Genomic DNA, 23,473 nt, shown 5'->3' with positions numbered 1-23,473 from the left:
AAAAAGACAGTTGTCTAGAAATTAACTCAAATCTTTTTTTGCTTAGCTGTTTCAACAATTGATTTAATCCAGTATGAATTATGTCTGTCTGTTTCGAAGTCAAATCCCTCCCCCCCCCCCCCCCCCAGTGGGGAATCTCATTTGGACGTTTCTTGTTGAGTCTCTCTTCTGAACCGCATCTTCCTCCAAATCAGGTGGCCTTGTGTTAATGTGTGTCCGCAGCTAACTTCCATTCAGAGCTTTGCAGGGGAATTGGTGTTGATAATTGCTGATCTTGTTGCTCTCCACCAGTGGGACAGCTGTCTGTTTGAACAAAGCCCTTCACAGCTGTAAAACATCAAACCACAAGGTCCTTGGAACAGTCTAGGAACGTTCAGTTCAGTCTGGCGCTGTGTCGTTCATTGACTGCAGGCCGCGGAGCCTGTCAGCCCCGTTCAAAGTAGCAACTGTCATAAACTGCAGAGTCCAGTCCTGCTGAGTCCCTCCAGCTTCTTGTGTATGGCCTCTGGTCAGCAGGGCTGGATGGTATGCGGTCTGCTCCTCCCACCCCACACCCTGTCAGGACTGACCTTGGGTGAGGAGGACCGGGGACAGATTCTTTATGCAGTGAGACGGCAAGCAAAGCTAGTTGTTGTCTGGCTGCTGTGACTCTACAGAGAGTGTGCTGGAGTTCCTCGGCAAGAATGAGTGAGTCACTCCGGTATGTGGTGATCACGCTTCCTGCCGCTGCCTGTAAAGAGGTTTGTACGTTCTCCCTGTGACTGTGTGAGTTTCCTCCGGGTGCTCCGGTTTCCTCCCACAGTCCAAAGACATGCTGGTTTTTTTAGGTTAATTAGTCATTGTCCCGTGATTAGGTTAGGATTAAATTGAGGTAATGCTGGGCGTCACGGCTCGAAGGGCTGGAAAGGCCACACTTAGTTTGTTTATTTATTTTGTTTACTGAAACAATAAAGTTGTGTGTATTTCTAACTGAAGTATTTGTGTCTTTTTTTTGTAGTGCTGGATGCCAAGCCTTTGAGTGGCCCGTCATTTGGGGAAATTTACCATGTTTCAGGTATGCTGTGTGCTCGATAAATATCACGAGGTTTGCAAAAGCCACTTTACAAGGTGGAGGAGTGTGTTCAGGCAGGCTCTTCTGCAAACCGCTGATGTAACGTGTGGTAATCTGAGTTACAGTCACCTTCCTGTCAGCTTGAACCAGTCTGTCCATTCTCCTCTGAACGCTCCCAAAAACAAGGCGGTTTCACCCACAGAACTGCCACTCACTGGATGTTTTTTGGGTTTCTTCGCACCATTCTCTGTAAACCAGGATGGCACGGTAGTGTAGTGGTTAACATAACACTTTACGATATTGGCGATCCAGGTTCAATTCCTGCTGTTGCTTGTGACCGTGTGGGTTTCCTCCTGTTTCTTCCCACAGTCCAAAGACGTGCCGGTTGGTCGGTTAATGGATCATTGTAATTCGGCTCGGGTTAAACCCACACGGTCACGGGGAGAACATACAATCTATCTCATTCCCGTTGCGTGGAATGCATCGCTGGTGGCAGTGGTGGAAGCAGATACAATAGGGTCTTATAAGAGCCTCTTGGATAGGTACACGGAGCTTAGAAAAATAGAGGGCTATGCGCTAGGGAGATTCAAGGCGGTCTCTGGAGTAGGTTACATGGTCAGCGCAACATTGTGGACTGAAGGGCCTGTAATGGGCTGTAAATTTCTAAGTTCTGTGTTATTTATTGCTATTTATTTTGTTACGTACCCCGTAACTGGGTGTCTTACCAGCAAAGATAGAAGTATCCGTTGGAATCTGGTACTATTTTCAAAACAGTGTTTATTAGTAAAATATACAAATAAATATCAACAATGCAAATATGCAGATAATACACGTTAGCAATACTAAACCTAAAAGTGTGGGTATAATAATAATCAATAATAAACAAGTTGTATCGTTATCTAGGGGATAATGAATTGTCACATGGAAATATAAAGTTCAGTTCAGTTCATGCAGGCTGAGGTATAGTTGGTGGTTGATGTGTTGTAATTGTTGGAGAGAGAGAGAGGGCGATCAAACAGTGACAGCTATTGTCCTTGCAAACCTTCCTTTACGATCTTGATCCGTCGAAGTGTTGTTGTGGCCATTCAAGTCTGACCCCTCTGTCCTTTAGCTAGACTGTTCTTCCGTGGTGGACTCGTCACCCAGGCAAGGGTGGACACACACACACAAGCCCCCACCGGCCTTGCTATAACCACTGTGAGTGAAATTGACTGATCCGTTCGGTCCCCGATGCCCCACACTTTCTCGTGGGTTTCTGATGCTCATTAGCGTGTCTCCTGGTGTGTCTGAGGGGTGTCTCCCCAGAACTCACTTTTATCCCCACTCACGGGGTCTCAGGTGTCAATCAGGTTTGAATGACTTAACCCATCAAACCAGCCCACTCCGGCTGTCCACTGAGGAATTCTAATGAGCAGGATGGTACCACGTAAACAGCCCTCTCCGCAGCCATAAGTCTTTCAGGAGTCATAACATGGGGGATAAACATAACTCTCTCTCAGGCTGTTATCTCGCCCTTGTCTGAAGCAGATGTTCCAGTCCCAATATGTTTTCGTTCCATCTCTTTCTCTCTCATTAACAGCCTGGCAACAGTAACAGTGTGTGATTCTCTCAGGGGAGGGGACATGGGCAACTCTGCACCCTTCTGCCCATCAGAGTTGTTCATCCTTCATAACAATTTATATTTGCATTTGCACAGTTTTCTTGTCTTCTGCACTCTGGTTGATCTTTCATTGACCCTGTTATAGTTACTATTCTATAGATTGGTTGAGTATGCCCGCAGGAAAATGAATCTCGGTTGGATATGGTGACATATACGTACTTTGATAATAAATTTACTTTGAACTTTTGGCCAGCGTAACATTCTCAGCACGGTGATTTTGAATTAGTTTTTCATTTGTCCTGATCTATTATCTCTGGGGATGACGAGCTTAATTACTGGGGAACGTCAGGACAGGACCAGTTAAAAGGTTAAATATCAACATCTCCTTCAGATGTGTAGTGCAACTTTGCAGATATTTGATCAGGCCACCTATTGTTTGAATTTTCCACAAAACAATAGCCTTTGGGCAACGTTGTTATGGACCGAGTTAATCTACACCAGTGGAGTGTCAACAACTCACATGTTTCGGTGGGGAGTAACCGCACACAATAGAAAATTCAGCACCTCTTTGCTAAAGATTATCCAGGCTAAGTTTGCAAGACATTTACAAATCAACATAACTGAGTGTATCTGTCAATGAACTGCAGATATTCAACGTTGATGTAAAAAACAGAAAACACTTTAAACCCTCTGCAGGTCAGGCAGTAAGTACAGGCGACAGGGCTGTTCTAATAATGGAAATTTGTCCTTCCAGCATTCCCAGATCACCAGCCAAAAACACAATTGAGATGTGGAATAAATTCACTTTCATAGAATTAATGCGGGAAAGAATCAGGATTATTATCACGGACATTTGTCGTGAAAATTGTATTGCTGCAGCTGTACAGTACAAATGTGAAAATTACCATAAACTTAGAAAATAATTTATTAAAACTAATAAATGCAATGCAAAAAGAGAACAGAATGGTGAGGTAGTGTTCACAGACCATTCAGAAATTGATGGCAGAAGGGAAGAAGCTGTTCCTAAAATGTTGTGTGTGTGTCTTCAGGCTCCTGTACCTCCTCCCTGATGGTAGTAATGAGAAGAGGGGTCTTCAGGCTCCTGTACCTCCTCCCTGATGGTAGTAATGAGAAGAGGGGTCTTCAGGCTCCTGTCCCTCCTCCCTGATGGTAACAATGGGAAGAGGGGTCTTCAGGCTCCTGTCCCTCCTCCCTGATGGTAGTAATGAGAAGAGGGGTCTTCAGGCTCCTGTACCTCCTCCCTGATGGTAGTAATGAGAAGAGGGGTCTTCAGGCTCCTGTCCCTCCTCCCTGATGGTAGTTATGAGAAGAGGGATGTACTGGGTGATTGGGGTCCTCAATGATGGACGATGCCTTATTAAGGCCGGAAGTCCCACGCCACCAGGTTCAGGAACAACCATCAGGCTCTTGAACTAGAGTGGATTACTTCACTCAGTTTCACTCACCCCAAGGCTGAACTGAATCCATAACCTATGGACTCGTATGTAAGGGCTCTGCAACTCATGATCTTGATATTTATTGATTATTTATTTGTTATTTTTTTGTATTTGCATAGATTGTTGACTTTTGCACACTGGTGGTTGTTTCTGGCGTGAGATTTTTCATTGATTTTTCGTTGTGTTTCTTTATATTTGCTGTGAATGCCTGCAGGAAAATAAATCTTGTGTTTGTATATAGTGACGTATATTTAACTTGATATTAAATTTAATTTGAACTTTGATTTCTTTACGATGATTGAGAAGGAGCCAGTGTTCTCCGAAGTGTTCAGTACTTTCCTGGCTCTGCTTCCAACCATCCGTGGCGTTGGAACGAGATCCATTTAGACCAGTAATGTGAGGTTGGAACTGAACTAGCTGACTTGAGCTCTGTTCCTATTTAGGGCTACTGGGATTGGGAAAGAGGCTGTTTTCGAGCTGCCCATTAAAATGTTGCGATAGTCTTTTTCTGACCACACTCATTGTAGGAAGTGTTGAGTTTTCTCTAATTCTGCCTGGATACGAGACATGTCTTATGAAGCGGAGGAGGAGGAGGAGGGGTTTCCGTGCTGTAGTTTTTTTATGACTCTAATTAGAGAATAGCAGTATGGTAGTGTAACACCCTACAACACCAGGGACCTGCCGCTGTCTGTAATGAGTTGTACTCTCTCCATGTGACTGCATGGGTGTGCTCCGGTCTCCTCCCGCTTTCCAAACACGTATACGGTTTAGAGTTAGCAAATTGTGGGCGTGCTATGTTGGCAGAAGTGTGGCAACACTTGCAGGCAGTCCACAGCACGTCTCGGACTGAGTGGGTCTCATGACACAAGCGATACATTTCACTGTCCGCTTTGATGTCTTGCCACAAAGAAGTTGATCTTTAGAAGCCAATCTTTGTGTCATGGTGCACGTAGTTTGGTAAACTACAGCACAGGTGGGCTTCTTGCTTCAGAGGGCTAACACAGGAGGGAAGGGAACTGCTCCAAGTGCAAGCCCTGGCTTTAATGTTGTGGTTTAGTCATGAACACATGATTTCTTAAGCAGTCACATGCGTTGATTTGGGGAAATGAGACGGTTTTGAATTTCATCTTGTGATTGCGGTAATTTCAATGGAACTTGTTTCCCAAGGCTGATTTGTCTGATGCCTCAAAGTTCACTGGTAAGTTCGATGGAGAATTAGTGGTACTGGCTTATCATTGTCACATGAACCCAGATACAGTGAAGATCTTGCCTCGTAAGATCAGATCATTACATAGTGCATTGAGGAAGAGCAAGGGGAAGCAATGCAGAATAAAGTGCTACAGTTACAGAGAGAGTACAGTGCAGGTCAAAGTGCAAGATCATAACGAGAAAGGTGATTATTTTCCAAAGAATGCACATTATTTACCTGACTGAAGTTTATAGAACTGAGAGGCAGAGACAGACAGAATCATTTCCCAGGGCAGAAATGACAAATATGAGTCTCCCCCCCCCCCCCCCCCCACCCCCCTCGGATCAGGGTCACGTGAAGCCATGGGAGCAGGTAGTGGATGATCGTATGAGCAGCTGGTGCACATCACAAGTCCTGGTTATGCGACCACTGACACCAGGCAGACAATCTCTGAAGAGTATTGATAATGGCTGGGGTCACCCATCTTGTAAAGACACTGCCCAGAAGGAGGCAATGGCAAACCACTTCTGTAGAAAAATTTGCCAAGAACAGTCATGGTCATGAGACCATGATCTTCCTTGTCATACGACACAGCACATAATGATGATGTTGATGGTTTATATACTACATTTGCATATCCAAGTGATTCTGGGTGAATTGTTGGAACATTTTTCAACAACATCCAATCTGTAACCACAATGGTGACCATTAGTCTGGTGGAGAAAGAACATTTTGAGGAACAAAGGAGGACTAACTTAGATGTTTAGGAAGGAAATTCCAGAACTTGGTGCCAAGGTCATGTGGAGAATTCTGATTGGAGGGTAAGGAGGCCATTCTGCCCATGGAGTCAATGTTACCCCCGGCAAAGCAATCTCAGCTGTCCCATTTTGCCCCTCTCCCTAATTCCCTTCTGTCTTACAACATATTCTCTCTGGCATCTGGAGATTTCGGGGAGGGTGCAGAGGAAGTTTACCAAGATGCTGCCTGGATTAGAGAGAATGTCCTATGAGGATAGCTTGAGCAAGCTAGGATTTGTGTGACATCAGAACTTTGTCTGTCTCCAAAGGCACTTGCAAATTTCTGCAGATGTACTGTGGAGAGCATTCTAACAAACTGCCTCACTGTCTGATGGGGGTGGTGGGGGGCTACTGCACAGGATCAAAATAAGCAGCAGCGAGTTACTAACTCAGTCAGCCCCATCGTGGGCATTAGCTTGTATAGTATCCAGGACATCTTCAAGGAGCGATGCCTCAAAAAGGCGGCGTCCATCATCAAGACCTTCACCATCCAGAACATGCCCTCTTCTCATTGCTACCATCAGGGAGGAGGTACAGGAGCCTGAAGACCCCTCTTCTCATTACTACCATCAGGGAGGAGGTACAGGAGCCTGAAGACCCCTCTTCTCATTGCTACCATCAGGGAGGAGGTACAGGAGCCTGAAGACCCCTCTTCTCATTGCTACCATCAGGGAGGGGGTACAGGAGTCTGAAGACACACACTCAATGATTCAGGAACAGCTTCTTACCCTCTGCCATCTGATTTCTGAATGGACATTGAACCCATGAACACTACCTCACTACTTTTTCCAAATTTGCATTTTGCACTTCTTATTTAATTTAACTCTTTGATATATATATCAAGAAGGATGGAAGGTGACCCGATAGAGGATAGAAAAATGGGGAGGACTGTGTGACAGGGAAGCGTTAGATTGATCTTAAGGCAGGTTAATAGGTCGGCAGAACTTTGTGGGCTGAAGGGCCTGTGCTGTTCTGTATTCTATCTTCCTTAAAATATGGAAGGCAGCCTCAAGTCCTCTGGCCAGTCTCAGAGTAATCCCATTAATCCCCCTGACATGTTTTAATTTTTATTTCATTAATTTATTGAGAAACCGCATGGACTAGGCCCTTCGAGCCTCACTGCCCAGCAATTCCCTGATTTAACCTGAGCCTAATCATGGGACAATTTACAATGACCAGTTAACCTACCGACTGGTGGGTCTTTGGACTGTAAGAGGAAATGGGATCACTCCGAGGAAACTCACACAGTCACAGGGAGCACGTACAAACTTCTTGCAGGCGACAGTGGGAATTGAACCCAGGTCACTGGTACTGCAAAACGTTGTGCTAACCACTACAATACCGTGCCACAACCCAACCCCCCCCCCCAAGTGCCCGCTAACTGAGACAGATTGATCTTAGAGTAGGTTAAAAGGATAGGACAACATTGTGGGCCGAAGGGCCTGAGCTGCATTGTATTTTTCTATGTTCTAACCCCCTGTGATACGTTTGCAGTTTCATTTGAATGTGCCGCATCGATTTATCCCAAAGACAAGCAGTTGGCAGGCTGTGAGAGATGATGGGGGAAAAATGAAAGCTCCACGTGGATGTCACAGAGGTCAAAATTGAAGCCAGGTCACTAGATCTGTGAGACAACAGCGTTAGCTGCTGCGCCAGCGGGCTTTGTGGGAAGCTGCTTGCTCAGGCAATGAAACCAGATGCTCTCCCGTGGTTAACAGCCGCATTTCTTGCAGGGGTTCTATCGCTGCCCTACACGGAGATTGAAGAACCATTCGAAGCTTGGTACAACTTGTCCGGCAATGTCAGTCGCATCGAGTACTATAAAGGTAAGGCAACGCTCTCCCTATTCAGATAGGGAAAAGTTATGAGCTTGTTTTGTGTTTTAACTCCTTCCCCCACCGCCCCCCGGTAGATTTATTCGAAGCCTCTGCTAAATTATTAGGCTGTATTATCTTTTGTTTGTGTGACTGTATGTAGGCAGGATGGAGATGCATCTCCACCAAAGGAGTGCAACACTCCTCCCCTCCAGTGGTCACCCTCGGGCGAGGTGTAGCACCTGCTTGGAGCCAGATCAGGGTCACGTGAATTCATGGGAGCAGGTGGTGGATGTCAGTGTTCAAAGTGACACACAGGAGGTTCTGCAGATGCTGGAATTCCAGAGTAACACACACAAGCCATTGGAGGAACTCAGCAGGTCAGGCAGCATCTGTAGAATATTTAAGAAAGGACGTGCTGACGTTGGAGAGGGTTCAAAGGAGGTTCATGAAAAACATTCCAGGACTGAAAGGCTTGTCAGATGAGAAGCGTTTGATGGCTCTGGGCTTGAACTCACTGGAACTCGGAAGAATGAGGGGTGACCTTATGAAAGAGTGGATGTGGAGAGGATGTTTCCTGTGGTGGGGGAGTCTAAGACCAAAAGATGCAGCCTCAAAATAGAGGGTGTCTTTTTAGAATGGAGGTGGAGGAATTTCTGTGGTCAGAGAGTGATGAATCGGTGAAATTTGTTGCCACAGGTGGCTGTGGAGGCCAAGTCAATGGGATATTTAAGGCAAAGGCTGATAGATTCTTGATTAGTCGGGGCATGAAGTGATGCGGGGAGAAAGCAGGAAATTGGGGCTGAGAGGGAAAATGGATCAGACTTGATGGGTCAAATGGTCTAATTCTGCTGTATACATACTTGGAAAATAAATTCACTTTGAACATCATTGTGTTGTTTAAACTCTCAGCTATTCAGCCAGCGAAGGTTAGTTTAGATTGATAATTGATTAAATCAATTTGCAACTTTCCACTGTTTCTTTTCAACGCGTTGACTCACAGCTTTGCCACATTGGGAACGATTCTTTTTAAAAGTGGTTTAAGGCTGGTTGAAAACAGGCTAAAGCTGACGAGCCCGTGGTGTTTTGCTGTCAGTCCGTGTGACTCTTGTTGCTGCTGTTCATGTAGTTGTGACAATTCTCTTCCAATCCGACAGGCCAGGTCATCACCTTTCAGCACGGGTTCAAAAAGCCGGCCGGAATAAGTTACAAGATTTCTCCCGAGACCACAGAAACTGAGATAAACGTGATCAAGTGTTTCCAAGTGAACGGGACCGTCGACGACCCCATCCGCCCACAGTCGGTATTTCCGAATCTGGAAGGCTTTCAGGTAAGGAAACTATTACAAAGGAAAAGGGCAGTGAACTGAAGTGCCTCTTGCACAGGGCTGAGCTGGGAACATCTCGTTTCAATTCCTGCTTTGAGTCAAAGAACACTACAGTACCGAAACTCGACTGGGCCCTTCAGCCCATCTCCTCCATACCGAAGTATTAATCTGCCTAGTTACATCGACCTGCACCCAGACCATAGTCCTCCATACCCCTCCCATCCACGTACTTATCCAAATTTCTCTTAAACGTTGAAATCAAACCTGTATCCACCACTTCTGCTGGTAGCTTGTTACACTCGGAGTGATAGAGTCACAGAAACAGGCCCTTCGACCTATCTAGTCCATGCTGAACCATTTCAACTGCCTACTCCCACTGACCTATGCCAAGACCATAGCCCTCCATACCCCTCCCATCCAAACCTAACTTAGATGTTGAAATCGAGCTCACATGCACCACTTGTGCTGGCAGCTCATTCCACACTCTTGAGTGAAGAGGTTCCCCCTCATGTTCCCCTTTCACTGTTGACCTATGACCTCTAGTTCCAATCTCACACAGCCTCAGTGCATTTGTAAATGCTGCTTGCATTTACCCTATTATACGCCTCATGATTTTGCATACAGTACCTCTATCAAATCTCCCCTCATTGTCCTGCGCTGCGAGGAATGAGTTTACTTCACAGTATGTCCATGGCATGGGGCTTGTTTTCAGTCACTACCATTCCATTGCACCTATCGTGCTTCAGTTGAAAATGGTTCAGTGTGGGGCCTTCAGGAATGGTGACTCAGGAGAGCTTCTTCTGGCAATTGCATTGTGTTTTCGATGGTTACTGTCTGAGGAAAGAACGCTGTACACAGCAGAAATTGGAAACCAGTAGTAGGCCCGAGGTTTGATAGATCTAAGTGCTGGGCTGATGCAGAAAGTTTGGGTATGGGCCGAAATACGGCAGCGGGGTCCAGGCCCAGAGCTTATTGAAGTGACAGGCCCCGGATCCCAGGCAAGGAATGACCCGATGTTTGGACCGTTTAAACACCAGGCCAGATTTGAAAGGCAGGGTGACAGGACCAGAGGTGAGCACTGAGCCAGTTCTGCTCTCTGCTCCGCCAAGTTTACTCAGCTTGGCGCTAGGCTGAGGCTGTGGCCTGCTCGGCCTGCTCCGGGCTCTGTCCCTGTGGACTCGCCAGGAGTGTGTGTACCACCACATTTCCTGAAGGTGCTGTTCCAATCAAAAAAGAAATATGTACAAGAACAAACCTTGCGATGCATTTTGGAGTTGTTCTGTTGCATTCCTTCAAACCAACAGGACTGTTGCCACTCGTGTGCCCCTCCCCCCCCCCCACTCTCCTGGGGTTGTACGCTATTACAATAGTTGAGGGGCTCCCTCACCCAACCCGGCCCCTCCCTCTCCAGTAGAAGAACCCATCACTGTGGTCCTCCCCCCACCTGGCTGTACCGAGCTCAGCACGTCCTCCTGCAGCCCGGAACGTACCGTTCGGCAGCATTCCTCCACGTGCCGGCAGACCGACAACTCCTGGGCAGACCAAAGGACATCTTTCAATGGCTCTTGATAGCGGTCTCGGTGTGTGTCCTGGGAACAGCCCGTAGATCAGAGAGTCCTCTGTCAAGCTGCTGCTCAGGGTGAACCGTGACAAAGCCTCTTCCCTCTTCGCAAACTCACAGTCCACAAAGAGGTGAGCTTCCTTCCCATTCTCGTTACAACCATCCCGTGGGCAGCGCCTGGCGGGTTTCAGTGAACCACTGATGTTAAAGGGCGGGCAGGAAACTTCACCAGATATCGAGCTATCAGAATCTTTGACCAGTTGGATAGTGGATTTACAGAGTTTCACTGTATTCAGCACATTTAATCAGGAAATGCTTGGAGCAAAGTACAGGGGAATGTCAGAGGTGGGCTTTTCACTCAGAAAGAGAAAAAACACTGAACTATTCTGGGAGGAAAAGAAGGTCAGAAACTTACTGAAATCTGCTTGCGTGTACATTTTTTTTCAAGAAGTATTATCTGCAGCCCACAAAAGGTCACCACCGATCACTGGCACCATCATATAATGAAATGTTCCCACAAACAATGGACTCACTTTCAAGGACTTCACCTCACGTTCTCAATATTTATTGTTTACGGATTTATTATTATTTATTTTTGTATTTGCACAGTTTGTTGTCTTCTGCACTCAGGCTGAACATCCTAGTTGGACGGTCTTTCATTGATTCTGTCATGGTTATTATTATATAGATTTATTGAGTATGCCCATGAGAAGATGAATCTTAGGGTTGTATATTGTGAATTATGCATACTTTGATAAAGCTTCAAAGGTTCTTGTATTTATTATAAAAGTATGTATGGAGTATACAACTCTGAGATTCATCTTCTCCAGATAGCCGTCAACCAAAGAAAACCATGGAAGTTGTTCAGAGAAAAACATCAGCCCTGTCCCACACAAAAAATCATGTAAATAGCAAGAACATCAAGCCCCACCTCACTCGCGCACAAAAAAACTAACAAATCACGGCAAACGGCAACAATCAACAGCCAACTACTTTGAGCTGTATTTTTTTTTTAGCTGCTAAAGGAGGAGGACTGGAAGGGACGGCCGTGCAGTGTGTGGCAGTATGTTACTTTCGAGGGGAAGAAAAAGAACACGTACACCGTGTGGATTGCCAATTCCACAGTTGGCCCCATTCCTGTCCATTATGAAATGAAAGGTTACAATACCTTGTTTGGCTCGCATTACGACAAGTATGAAGTAGACTACAAAGACCTGGACCGTAATGTAGACCCAAGTATTTTCAAAATTCCGAAAGGTAAGACACCTGGGCAAACAGTTATGGAGTCATAGTTGCTCTGTCTTAATTGATCAACAACATAAATGGTTATTTTTATGGTCAGAGAAAAGTACAGCTCCAAAACAGGCCCTTTAGCCCATCTAGTCCACACCAAAACCATTTAAGCTGCCTACTCCCAACAGCCTGCACCCGGACCAGTGCCCTCCATACCCCTACTACCCATGCAATTATCCAGACTTAACTTAAAACATTGAAATCAAACTCACATGCACCACTTGTGCTGACAGCTCTCACCATCTTCTAAGTGAAGAAGTTTCCCCTCATGTTCCTCTTAAACTTTTCACCTTTCAACCTTAACCCATGACCTTTGGCTGCAGTTCAGATTCAGATTCCGTTCCACCCAGTCTCAGAGGGAAAAAGCCTGCTTGCATTTCCTCTAACTATACCCCTCAATTTTGTACACCTCTATCAAATCTCCCCTCAATCTTCTGTGTTCCAAGGAATAAAGTCCTAACCCATTCAATCTCTCCTTATATCTTGGGTTGTACAGATCCGGCAGCATCCTTGTAAATCTTCTCTGCACTCTCTCAACCTCATCTACATCTTTCCTGTATGTAGACAACCAAAACTACACACAATACTCCAAATTAGGCCTCAGCAACATCGTTATTTGTTTTGCCTTACAAGAAGGGGCTAGGATGGTTAAATCCAGTCAACAGTTCAATCTGTGGATCAGCTCTGAAAGCTTTTAATTTGTACATTTGCTTTGGCCTTTATCAACTGATATGGAAGATTGAGTTAAATGGCCTCTTCCTGTGTAGTGAAAGTTCTGTTCCTATGATCTGACAAACTACTGTGGCAGTAAGGGTAAAAACAAAAGATTCTGCAGGTGCTGGAAATCCAGAGCAACCCACACAAAATGCTGGAGGAACTCAGCAAGTCAGGCACAATCTAGGGAAATGAACAGTTGACGTTTCGGGCTGAGACCCTTCATCAGGACTGAGAAGGAAGGGAGAAGATACTAGAATAAAACGGTGGGTGGGTGGGGGGAGAAGGAGGATAGCTAGAAGGTGATAGGTGAAGCCAGACAGGTGGGAAAGGTAAAGAGCTGGAGAGGAAGAAATCTGAAAGGAGAGGAGAGTGGACAATAGGTGAAAGGGGAGGAGGAGGGGGCCCAGGGGAAGGTGATAGGCAGGTGAGAGGAGATAAGAAGCCAGAGTGGGGAATAGAAGAAGAGGGAAGTGGGAGGGAAAAACTTTTGAATGGGGGAGAAATTGATATTCATGCTATTAGATTGGAGGCTACTGTTATGAGCCCCGTAACTGGGTTACTTACCAGCAAAGATAGAGACGTCCGTTGGAGTCTGGTGATACTATTTTTAACAGTATTTATTAGTAAAAATACACAAAAATAATATCAATGCAAATATACAGATAATATACGTCATCAATACTAAACCTAAAAGTGCGGGTATAATAATAATCAATAAGAAATAAGCTCTATCGTTGTCTCGGGGATAATGAATTGTCCGATGGAAATATAAAGTTCGTTTCAGTTCACACAGGCTGCCGTCGTTGCTGATCACCGTGTGGCAATTGTTGGAGAGAGCGAGAAATAGAAGAATGGGAACAGTTACCGCTATTGTTTTTGCCAACCTTCCTTTATGATTTCGATCCGTCGGTGTCTCGTTGCTGTGGCCGTTCAAGTATGACCTCTCCTTTAGCTAAACCGTTCTTCTGTGATGAGCCCGCCACCCAGGCAAGGGAGGACACACACGAGCTCTCACCGGCTTTCACTGTAAAACGCTGTCACTGGATTTCTAGCGTTTCTCCGGGTGCGTCTGAGGGGTGTTCCCCAGACCCTACTTTTATCCTCACTCACGGGGTCTCAGATGTCAATCAGGTTGGGATGATGCAATCCCTCAACCAGACCACTCTGGTTGTCCCCTGAGGGGTTTCAATGAATAGTACAGTACTCAATACACAATTCCTTCTCCACGTGACAATAGCAGTAATCAGTGGTTCCGTTCCGCTTTTGTTCGGAGACATTCCACCTTGTTGTGTATTCTGCGTTGTCTATAACAACCGCCTTTGCTGTGATCCTGCGTCTCTCTCTCTCTCATTACTGACATGATGTGTATCTCTCTCATTTCCTGGGTATCAGACCCGAAATAATAGCGATTTTGCGATTCTCAAAAAGGGGGGGTGACTTTGCTCCCTTCATTCATAACACTACCCTGACGGAATATAAGGGGTTGCTCCCCAGCCCTATGCGTGTCCTCGTTGTGGCACAAGAGGAGGCCATGGACCGACTTGTCAGAATTGGAATTAAAATGTTTGGCCACTGGGAAGTTCAGCTTTTGGCGGATGGAGCTGAGGTGCTCAATGAGGTGGCCCCCCCAATTTACGATGAGTCTCTGCAATGTAGCCGGGTACACATCGGGAACACCGGACACAACAGACGATCCCAGCAGGTTTGCAGCTTAAGTGTTGCCTCATCTGGAAGGATTGTTTGGGGCCAGAAGTCTGAAATCAAAATAGTGGAAGGACTCGGTGGGGTTGAGTAAGAGTGAATATTTCAGGCCGATGACCTTTTCAGCAAAAATTTAAAACTGTAAGTGTGAAAGTTGCAGAGAAGGGGAAGGGGAGGAGCGGGGAATGGGAAAATCTGATGGCGTGGACTAAAGCCATTTTGTTTACTGCTGTGATTTGGGGAAGGAAATCTGCTGCCTTCACTGGCCTGCTTAATATTTGGCCTTGGGCCCAACTTCTGCGATTTAACTTTTCACCTACTAAACTCTTCTCCTTGGACTAAGTAAGCATGAGCAATAATGATGGCATTCTGTTGAAACCCATATTCTGGGAATTAATCATCCAATTTTCACAGGAAAATCTGTAGACTCAAGACAAAAAATATAGATAGCTTTGGGGGTTCAATGGTTCTATTTAATATCAGAGAATGTATACAGTATACAACCTGAAATTCTTATTCTTCACGAACAACTGATTGAGTGAATTCTGCCTTTTCTCTTTGGAGCGACGGAGGACGAGAGGTGACCCGATAGAGGTGTATAAGATGATGAAAGGCATTGATCGTGTGGATAGTCAGAGGCTTTTTCCCAGGGATGAAGTGGTTGCCACAAGAGGGCACAGGTTTAAGATGCTGGGGAGTAGGTACAGAGGAGATGTCAGGGCTAAGTTTTTTACTCAGAGAGTGGTGAGTGCGTGGAATGGGCTGCCGGCAATGGTGGTGGATGCGGGTATGATGGGGTATTTTAAGAGGCTTTTGGAAAGGTACATGGAGCTTAGAAAAATAGAGGGCTATGGGTAACCCTAGGTAATTTCTAAGGTAGGGACATGTTCAACACAACTTTGTGGGATCCATGAAACAGAAGAAAAAACTCCAAAGATTGACTGAAAAACGTAAAACCCTGAAGCCCCCCCACCCCTCCCCTCCCACGCAGAAGCAGCAATGAAGCATTAACCCTCCCTGTACCTGCCTCAGCAAAAGTGTCAGCCCCCACTACCCTGCATGCAGGCAATAGCAACCCCCCCCCACCCCCAGAGACCATGATCTAGTTCATGAAAATCCACTCTTCATCCCATCAGTTCGACATGCCCCTGTGTGTATTTCTGTCTCTCTCTCGCTCTCGCTGTCGGTGCCACCGTATCGGTCCTGCCACAGCAAGAGGGGAGACCAGCAGCTCGCTGTTTGCAGGCGACTTTTGGATGAGTCCAGGTTTTGGAACTAGGATCACTTGTATGATGCATGCAGTATTGGGAGACTGATTCCTCGTTCCAGGTTTATCCTGTGAGGGTTTCCCAGGACCTGGAGTGGAACACAGAATCCTTGCCAACCCCATCGAAGATTTGGTCAGCACAGACACTGAAGACCGGACTCATCACTTCTTCAAGCATTACAAGGAGAGGTTTGCGAGGGAGTACGAGGAAGATGGCGTGGAACATGAGCTTAGAAGGACAACTTTCACTCACAATATGAGGTAACGTTGCTTATTGTATATTAATATATCATTGTACATTATGTTAAAGAAGTCTTTAGGGATTTATGTAAAACCAGGTTGGGTGTAAATGCAGGATGAACTCAGCAGGTCAGGCAGCATCTATGGAGGGGAATAAACAGTTCGACATTTCGGGCCGAGACCCTTCATCAGGACTGGAAAGGAAGGGGGAAGATACCAGAGTTAAAAGGTGGGGAAGGGGAAGGAGGGCAAGCTCGAAGGTGGTAGGTGAAGCCAGGGAGAGGGGTTGAAGTAAGTTGGGAGGTGATAGGTGTAAAAGGCAAGAGGCCGGAGAAGAAGATCCAAGCTTGCAGTGAAACGCGTCATTTGCATCAACGACCGACGCAGTCTGAGAATGTGCTGGGGGCAGCCCACAAGTGTCACTGTGTTCCTGGTGCCAACGTAGCGTGCCCACAACTTACTAATGCTAACCCGTACACCTTTGGGTGTTGGAGGTGACCACGACACCCGGAGGAAACCCACACACCAAGCGCTGAGCAGAAAATTGAACCCAGGTCGCTGGAACGATGATAACATTACGTCTAACCTCCACGCTTCTGTGCTGGACATTAAATGAAATGAGCACGTCAGCTGAGCTGGACTCCTGAACGTCCACTCTCAGCACTTTCCTGTCTGCCCAAGTACTTCAGCCAGACCACTGTGGACCATTGAGAAAGCAGAACTGGTTTGTGACATTTGAGTCTGAAAAACAAACTAATGTATGTTAGACTTCCTAGTAAAAAATAGTTCCTCTAATAATAACAGCCTCTCACTCAATGTCAGCAGATTATTGACTTTGGGAGAGGAAGCCAAAGCTTTGTGAGCCAGTGCTCATCAGAGGTGGAGAGGGTCAGCAACCTTTAATACCTCAGTGTTATTTCAGAGAGCCTGTCCTGGGCCCAACACACAAGTGCATTTACGAAAGAAGTTCCTTAGGAGTTTGCCAAGATTTGGCATAACATTTAAAACTTTGACAGACCCCTATAGGTTTGTATGTTGTCTGGCTGCATCACAGCCTGGTCTGGAAACACCAAAGCCCTTGTACGAAAAAAATCCTACAAAAGATGGTGAATACGGCCCAGTCCATGGCGGGGAAGGTCCTCCTCACCATTGAGTGTATCTACGTGAAATGCTGTCACAGGACAGCAGCATCCACCCCGGACGTGCTCTCTTCTCTCTGCTGCCATCAGGAAGAAGGTACAGGAGCCTCAGGTCCCGCACCACCAAGTTCAGGAACAGTTATTACCCCTCAACCATCAGGCTCAACTTTACTTGCCCCATCACTGAAGTGTTCCCACCCCCTATGAACTCACTTCCAAGGACTCTTCATCTCGTGTTCTCGATAATTGTTTATTTATTATTTCCTTTTTTTTTAGTATTTGCGCAGTTTGTTGTCTTTTGCACACTGGTTGAACGCCCAAGTTGGTGCGTCTTTCATTGATTCTGTTCTGGTTATTATTCTATGGATTTATTGAGTATGTCACAAGACAATGAATCTCAAGGTTGTGTATGTAATGCCTTGGTTGAGATTTCCACTGCTATGCTGTGAGGTATTTTTATATTAGCAGTTTTCTGTAAAAGCCAGGTGTCCTGTTTGTAAGAGCGTTTGGCTTTGGCTAAAGGGGCCACGTTGTCCAACTTAGGAATGTTGTGTCAGCCAACCAGGAGTGCCTTGGTACGTGATGTAGCTTTCTGCCCAGTGGAAGATTCGGGAGAGCTGGGTGGGATCAGATTTCTGAAGGACAGTAGTCTGGTTTGGGGTCTTTGGGTGGGAAGTGCTGAGCAGAGCACGAGGGAAGATGCTGCTCGAAGGAGAGGCAGTGTTTTGTGCAGATTAATGGCTGCAAGGAGGATGTGCCAGGACTCCTAAAAGAGCCAGTTCGTTGGAACACATTACAGCACATTACAGGCCCTTTGGCCCACAATGTTGTGCCGACCCTCAAACCCTGCCTCCCATATAACCCCCCCCACCTTAAATTCCTCCATATATCTGTCTAGTAGTCTCTTAAACTTCACTAGTGTATCTGCTTCCTCCACTGACTCAGGCAGTGCATTCCACGCACCAACCACTCTCTGAGTGAAAAACCTTCCTCTAATATCCCCCTTGAACTTCCCTCCACTTACCTTAAAGCCATCTCCTCTTGTACTGAGTGGTGCCCTGGGCAAGAGGCTTTCAAGGGAAGTTTGAACTGTGGCTGATTCACACAGGACATGGGTTCAGTAAAGCGATACACCTGACTACTCCAGAATGAGCTCCAATGTTTAAGTACACGTTAGACTGGTTTAACTGTAATGGGGCCCTTTTAATTTTCTTCTCCTTTTCTACAACTTTTTGTTAAAGTTGAAAACTTGGCAAATATATTTCCTTTGTAATTTTATGCCAGGGTACGATCTGTTAATTTTCTGGTGCACAGCAACTTTCTTTCTTTCTTTCTTTTTAAATCTTTTTATTAATTTTTAAGCAAACATAAATGAAACATGAATACAAGGAGTTTGAGAGTACATAGTTAATAGTTTAAGTAGGCATTCAAATATATGATAATCAATATATAACCTCCCAAACTCATGGTATTTATGAACAAAAGAATTTTTTTAAAAACCCCAAAAAAAGAAGAAAAAACACTAACCAACATGGGCCATTGCATAATGTCAGATATATACAGTAGTGCCAATAACTCCGAACTTCCATCCAAATAATTAAGGATAATCAAAGTGAGGTTTAGGAAAAGACAATTTAACTCGTATGAAAATGTTGAATAAATGGTCTCCAAGTTTCTTCAAATTTAACTGAAGGATCAAAAACAACACTTCTAATTTTTTTAAGCTCAAACAAGAGATAGTTTGAGAAAACCACTGAAATATAGTTGGAGGATTAATTTCTTTCCAATTCAATAAAATAGATCTTCTAGCCATTAATGTAACAAATGCAATCATTCATCGAGATGAGGAGGATAAACGACTATTATCCACCATTGGTAAACCGAAAATTGCAGTAATAGGATGCGGTTGGAAATTGATATTCAGAACTATTGAAATAATACTGAAAATATCTTTCCAATAATTTTGCAAACAAGGGCAAGACCAAAACATATGGGTCAATGAAGCAACATCAGAATGACATCTGTCACAGGTTGGATTAACATAAGAATAAAATCGAGCAAGTTTATCCTTAGACATATGAGCTCTATGTACAACCTTAAATTGTATCAGGGCTTGTTTAGCACAAATCGAAGACGAATTGACTAATTGTAAAATTTTCTCCCACTGCTCAGTGGGTATAAGACAATGAAGTTCTTTTTCCCATTCCTTCTTAATTTTTTCTGATACTGCTGGCTGTATTTTCATGATCATATGATAAATGATGGCTACTAAACCCTTCTGACAAGGATTCAGAGCTAAAATTCTTTCCGTAATGTCCAATGGACATAGTTTCGGAAAAGACTGTAACTCATTATACAAAAAATTTCTAACTTGCAAATATCTAAAAAAATGAGTTTTAGGTAAATTATATTTATTAGATAGCTGTTCAAAGGACATAAAGCTATCATCCAAAAATAGATCATGAAAACATGTTATACCTTTTGTTTTCCATAAAAGAAAAGCTTGATCCATAAAAGAGGGCTGAAAAAAAAAGTTAGATATTATAGGGCTTGATAAAATGAACCTATTCAAACCAAAAAATTTACGAAATTGAAACCAAATTCGCAATGTATATTTGACTATAGGATTAGTTATTTGTTTATTCAATTTAGATAAAGAAAAAGGAAGTGAAAATCCTAAAATTGAAAACAATGAAAAGTCTTGTACAGATTTACATTCCAAATTTACCCATTGTGGGCAAGCTGCTATAGTCGATTCTTGTGTCCAAAATATTAAATATCGTATATTAACTGCCCAATAGTAAAATCTCAAGTTTGGCAAAGCCAAACCGCCCTCCTTCTTAGGCTTCTGTAAATATTTTTTGCCTAGTCTAGGATTTTTATTCTGCCACAGATAAGAAGATATTTTGGAGTCAATAATATCAAAAAAAGATTTAGGAATAAAAATTGGTAATGCTTGAAATAAATATAAGAATTTGGGTAATACCATCATCTTAATAGCATTAATTTGACCAACCAATGACAAAGATAATGGAGACCACCTGGTAGCAAGTTGACCTTTGGTCAATTAAAGGTAAAAAATTAACTTTAAATAAATCTTTGTTTTTTTAGTAATTTTAATACTCAAATAAGTAAAATAATCTGTAACAACTTTAAATGGTAAATGTTTATAATGTTACTCCCGTGGCCCCCTCCTTTTTGAGAATCGCAGGATCGCTATTGATTCGAGTCAGGAGACTCAGGAAATGAGAGAAAGACATGCAGAATCCACAAAGAGTTTGGAATGTGTCCTGGCCTCCAAAAGGCGGAACCATTGATAATGGCTATTGTCTCTTGGAGAGGGAATTGTGTATTGAATCCTGTACGATGCATCGAAGCCCCCATGCAATGAACCGGGGGGGGGGGGGGGGGGGTGGTGGAGGGATTGCATCATCCCACCCTGATTGACATCTGAGACCCTGTGAGTCAGGATAAAAGAGGGTCTGGGGAACAGCCCCTTCAGACGCACCAGAAGAAATGCTAGCGATCCCGTAATAGCGAAAGCCAGTGGGAAGGCCACGTGCGTCCTTTTCCATTTGCCCCGGAATCGGTGGGCCCTTACCACGGAAGAACGGTTTTATGCTAACAACGGGGAAATCAACTCCCAACGACTCTCGAAGGATTGACATCATAAAAGGAATGGGCAAGTTTTAACCCGTCTTTCTCTCCAACCAAAAAGCTGCAGCTTGAAGGAACTAAAGTGACTTTTATATTTCCATCGGACAATACATTATCCCCTAGACAACGATAGAGCTATTTCTTATTGATTATTATTATACCCACGCTTTGAGATTTAGTATTGACGACGTATATTATCTGTATGTTTGCATTGATATTATTTTGTGTATTTTTATCAATAAATACTGTTAAAAATAGTACCATCAAACTTCAACGGACCTCTCTATCTTTGCTGGTAAGCGACCCAGTTACGGGGTTTGTAACAATAAATTGGAACTTGAGCAACTTTTATATGGAACAGGATTTACGCAGCACTCATACAACCAAAGCTCCCTGATGGGAACATTCCAACATTCCTGTTTGTTGAACCCCAAATCGTACTGACCCGAGATGTATGTTGCTTAGGAAAGGTGACCTTTGCACTGCTGAGTCACATGGCTGTTAGCGCAGTCGGTTTCTGTGCCCAGTGAGAAGGTGGCACATACATTGACATATCTGTACTTTGATAATAAATTTTACTTTGAACTTTGAAGTTATGATTTCTTTCTTGTAGGTACGTCCACTCAATGAACAGTCAGAACCTGACCTACAAAATGGCTATCAACCACTTTGCCGACCGGACTGAAGAAGAGATGATCGCTGTCCGGGGGAGACTGAGGAGAAACACACCCAACAAAGGACAGCCTTTCCCTACACACCGTTACAAATCAGTCCTGCTGCCGACCAGCATAGATTGGAGATTGTATGGTACGGATATGAAACTGGCCACTGCACCATTTTGCTTTGGAGACCAGCAAGATGACATTGATTCAAATAGTCTTAATTGTCCCACAACACCAGGTTCAGGAATAGCTATTAACCTTCAACTGTCAGGCTCCTGAACCACAGTGGATAACTTTACTCATAGAGTCATTGGTCATTCTTTCATTATGTGCTGTGGCATTGAATGTAGATATTTATGGTCTTTCCATGACCATGAGAGTTCTCGACAAAATTTTTCTACAGAACTGTTTTGCCATTGCCGTCTTCTGGGCAGTGTCTTTACATGACGGGTGACGCCCCCCAACCATTGTCAATACTCTTCAGAGAGTGTCTGCCTGGTGTCAGTGGTCGCATAATCAGGACTTGTGATCTGCACCAGCTGCTCATACGACCGTCCACCACCTGCTCCCACTGCTTCATGTTACCCAGATTGTAAGCAGGTGCCACACCTTGCCCGAGGGTGACCTGCACGGTAGCAGGGGGAAAGAGCACCTTACACCTCCAGTAGCAGAGACGTATCTCCATCCTGACACCCCCCACCAGAGAGTCATAGAAAAATACAGCACAGAAACAGGTCTCCCGACCCACCTAGTCCTTGCCGAACTATTATTCTGCCTAGTCCCATCAACCTGCACCAGGACCATGGCCCTCCATACCCCTCCCGTCCATGTACCGATCCAAACTTCTCTTAAACATCGAAATCAAGCTCGCTTGCAGCTCGTTCAGCTCACCTCAACACCGAACTGATTCCACAACCTATGCACTCGCCTTCAAGGGCTCTACAACTCATTTTCTCAGTTTTTTTAATTACCTATTCATTTATAATTCTTCATTGTTTGTAATTGCACAGTTTTGTAATCTTTTGCACATTGGTTGTCTGTCTCTTGTGCAGTTTTTCAGTGATTCTGTTGTTTTATTTTGTATCTACTGTGAATGCCACAAGAAAGTGAATCTCAAGTTAGTAATAAATTTACATCCAACTTCAAAATATATCGAGGTTAGATTTGTACGTACTCCTATCTTTTTAGTTATTGAGATATAGTGTCGATAGGCCCTTCTGGCCCTTCCAGCAATCCTCTGATTTAATCCTAGCCGATTCACTGGATAATTTACAATGACCAATTAATCTACCAACCGGTGCGTCTTTGGACTGTGGGGGGGGAGGAAACGCGCGCAGTCAGGCAGAGAACGTACAGACACCTTACAGGCAGTGACGGGAATTGAACCCGTGTCACTGGTACTGTAAAGCGTTGTGCTAATGGCTATATTACTGTGCCACCTTGATCAGATGAATTCAAGGAAACTGATTTTTGTGGTATGTGCTTTCAAAAAAAAAAGAAACTGATGACTTCCTGGCAATTAAATATTTGTACCTTAACATAATAGTAGTACATGTTTTGATTGTGTGAGTTTTGATGATGCTGGAGAGATTTTCCAAACCGAACAGGAATAAAACCAACTTGGTTATGATTCAGAATGTTAATGTTCTGTTTTTTAATCCCCTCAGGTGCAGTGACCCCTGTGAAAGATCAAGCTGTATGTGGCTCCTGCTGGAGTTTTGGTACCACGGGTGCGGTAGAAGGGGCGTTGTTTCTGAAGGTGAGTGAAGTGCTTACGGTTTTATCCTGGAGATATCATCTTGTTACTTGCACTCTGTTTCTAAGGGGCTGATTGGACCCAGCCATAGGAATGACATCTCCAATGGGACCGCAACCTTGTTGGAGTTCGGAGTCTTGACCTGGAGAGCTGTGTTGGCTGGAGTCAGGGCTTGATGCTTTGGCTCTTGGTGGGGTCACCCATGTCAGACAGGTCAAAGGGTAGAGGCCAGACTGAGAGTGGGC

At 44.5% G+C, this 23,473-nt stretch overlaps 1 protein-coding gene across 1 annotated transcript in view; it reads left to right on the top strand.

Annotated features, from left to right (window-relative positions):
• LOC140715852 (digestive cysteine proteinase 2-like) overlaps nucleotides 1–23,473 on the top strand; it is a 45,024-nt gene that overhangs the window by 4,238 nt on the left and 17,313 nt on the right. The window contains exons 2-8 of the mRNA XM_073028297.1: nucleotides 998–1,054; nucleotides 7,828–7,920; nucleotides 9,066–9,238; nucleotides 11,813–12,053; nucleotides 15,837–16,035; nucleotides 21,424–21,617; nucleotides 23,140–23,231. Of these exons, the coding sequence (XP_072884398.1) occupies nucleotides 998–1,054; nucleotides 7,828–7,920; nucleotides 9,066–9,238; nucleotides 11,813–12,053; nucleotides 15,837–16,035; nucleotides 21,424–21,617; nucleotides 23,140–23,231 (1,049 nt within the window). The remainder of the gene's footprint in view (nucleotides 1–997; nucleotides 1,055–7,827; nucleotides 7,921–9,065; nucleotides 9,239–11,812; nucleotides 12,054–15,836; nucleotides 16,036–21,423; nucleotides 21,618–23,139; nucleotides 23,232–23,473) is intronic.

Source organism: Hemitrygon akajei, chromosome 24, assembly GCF_048418815.1.
Source record: "Hemitrygon akajei chromosome 24, sHemAka1.3, whole genome shotgun sequence".
Classification (NCBI taxonomy): domain Eukaryota; kingdom Metazoa; phylum Chordata; class Chondrichthyes; order Myliobatiformes; family Dasyatidae; genus Hemitrygon; species Hemitrygon akajei.
The sequence above is the reverse complement of the archived record's forward strand: the minus strand, read 5'-3'. Positions and strand labels throughout refer to the sequence as shown.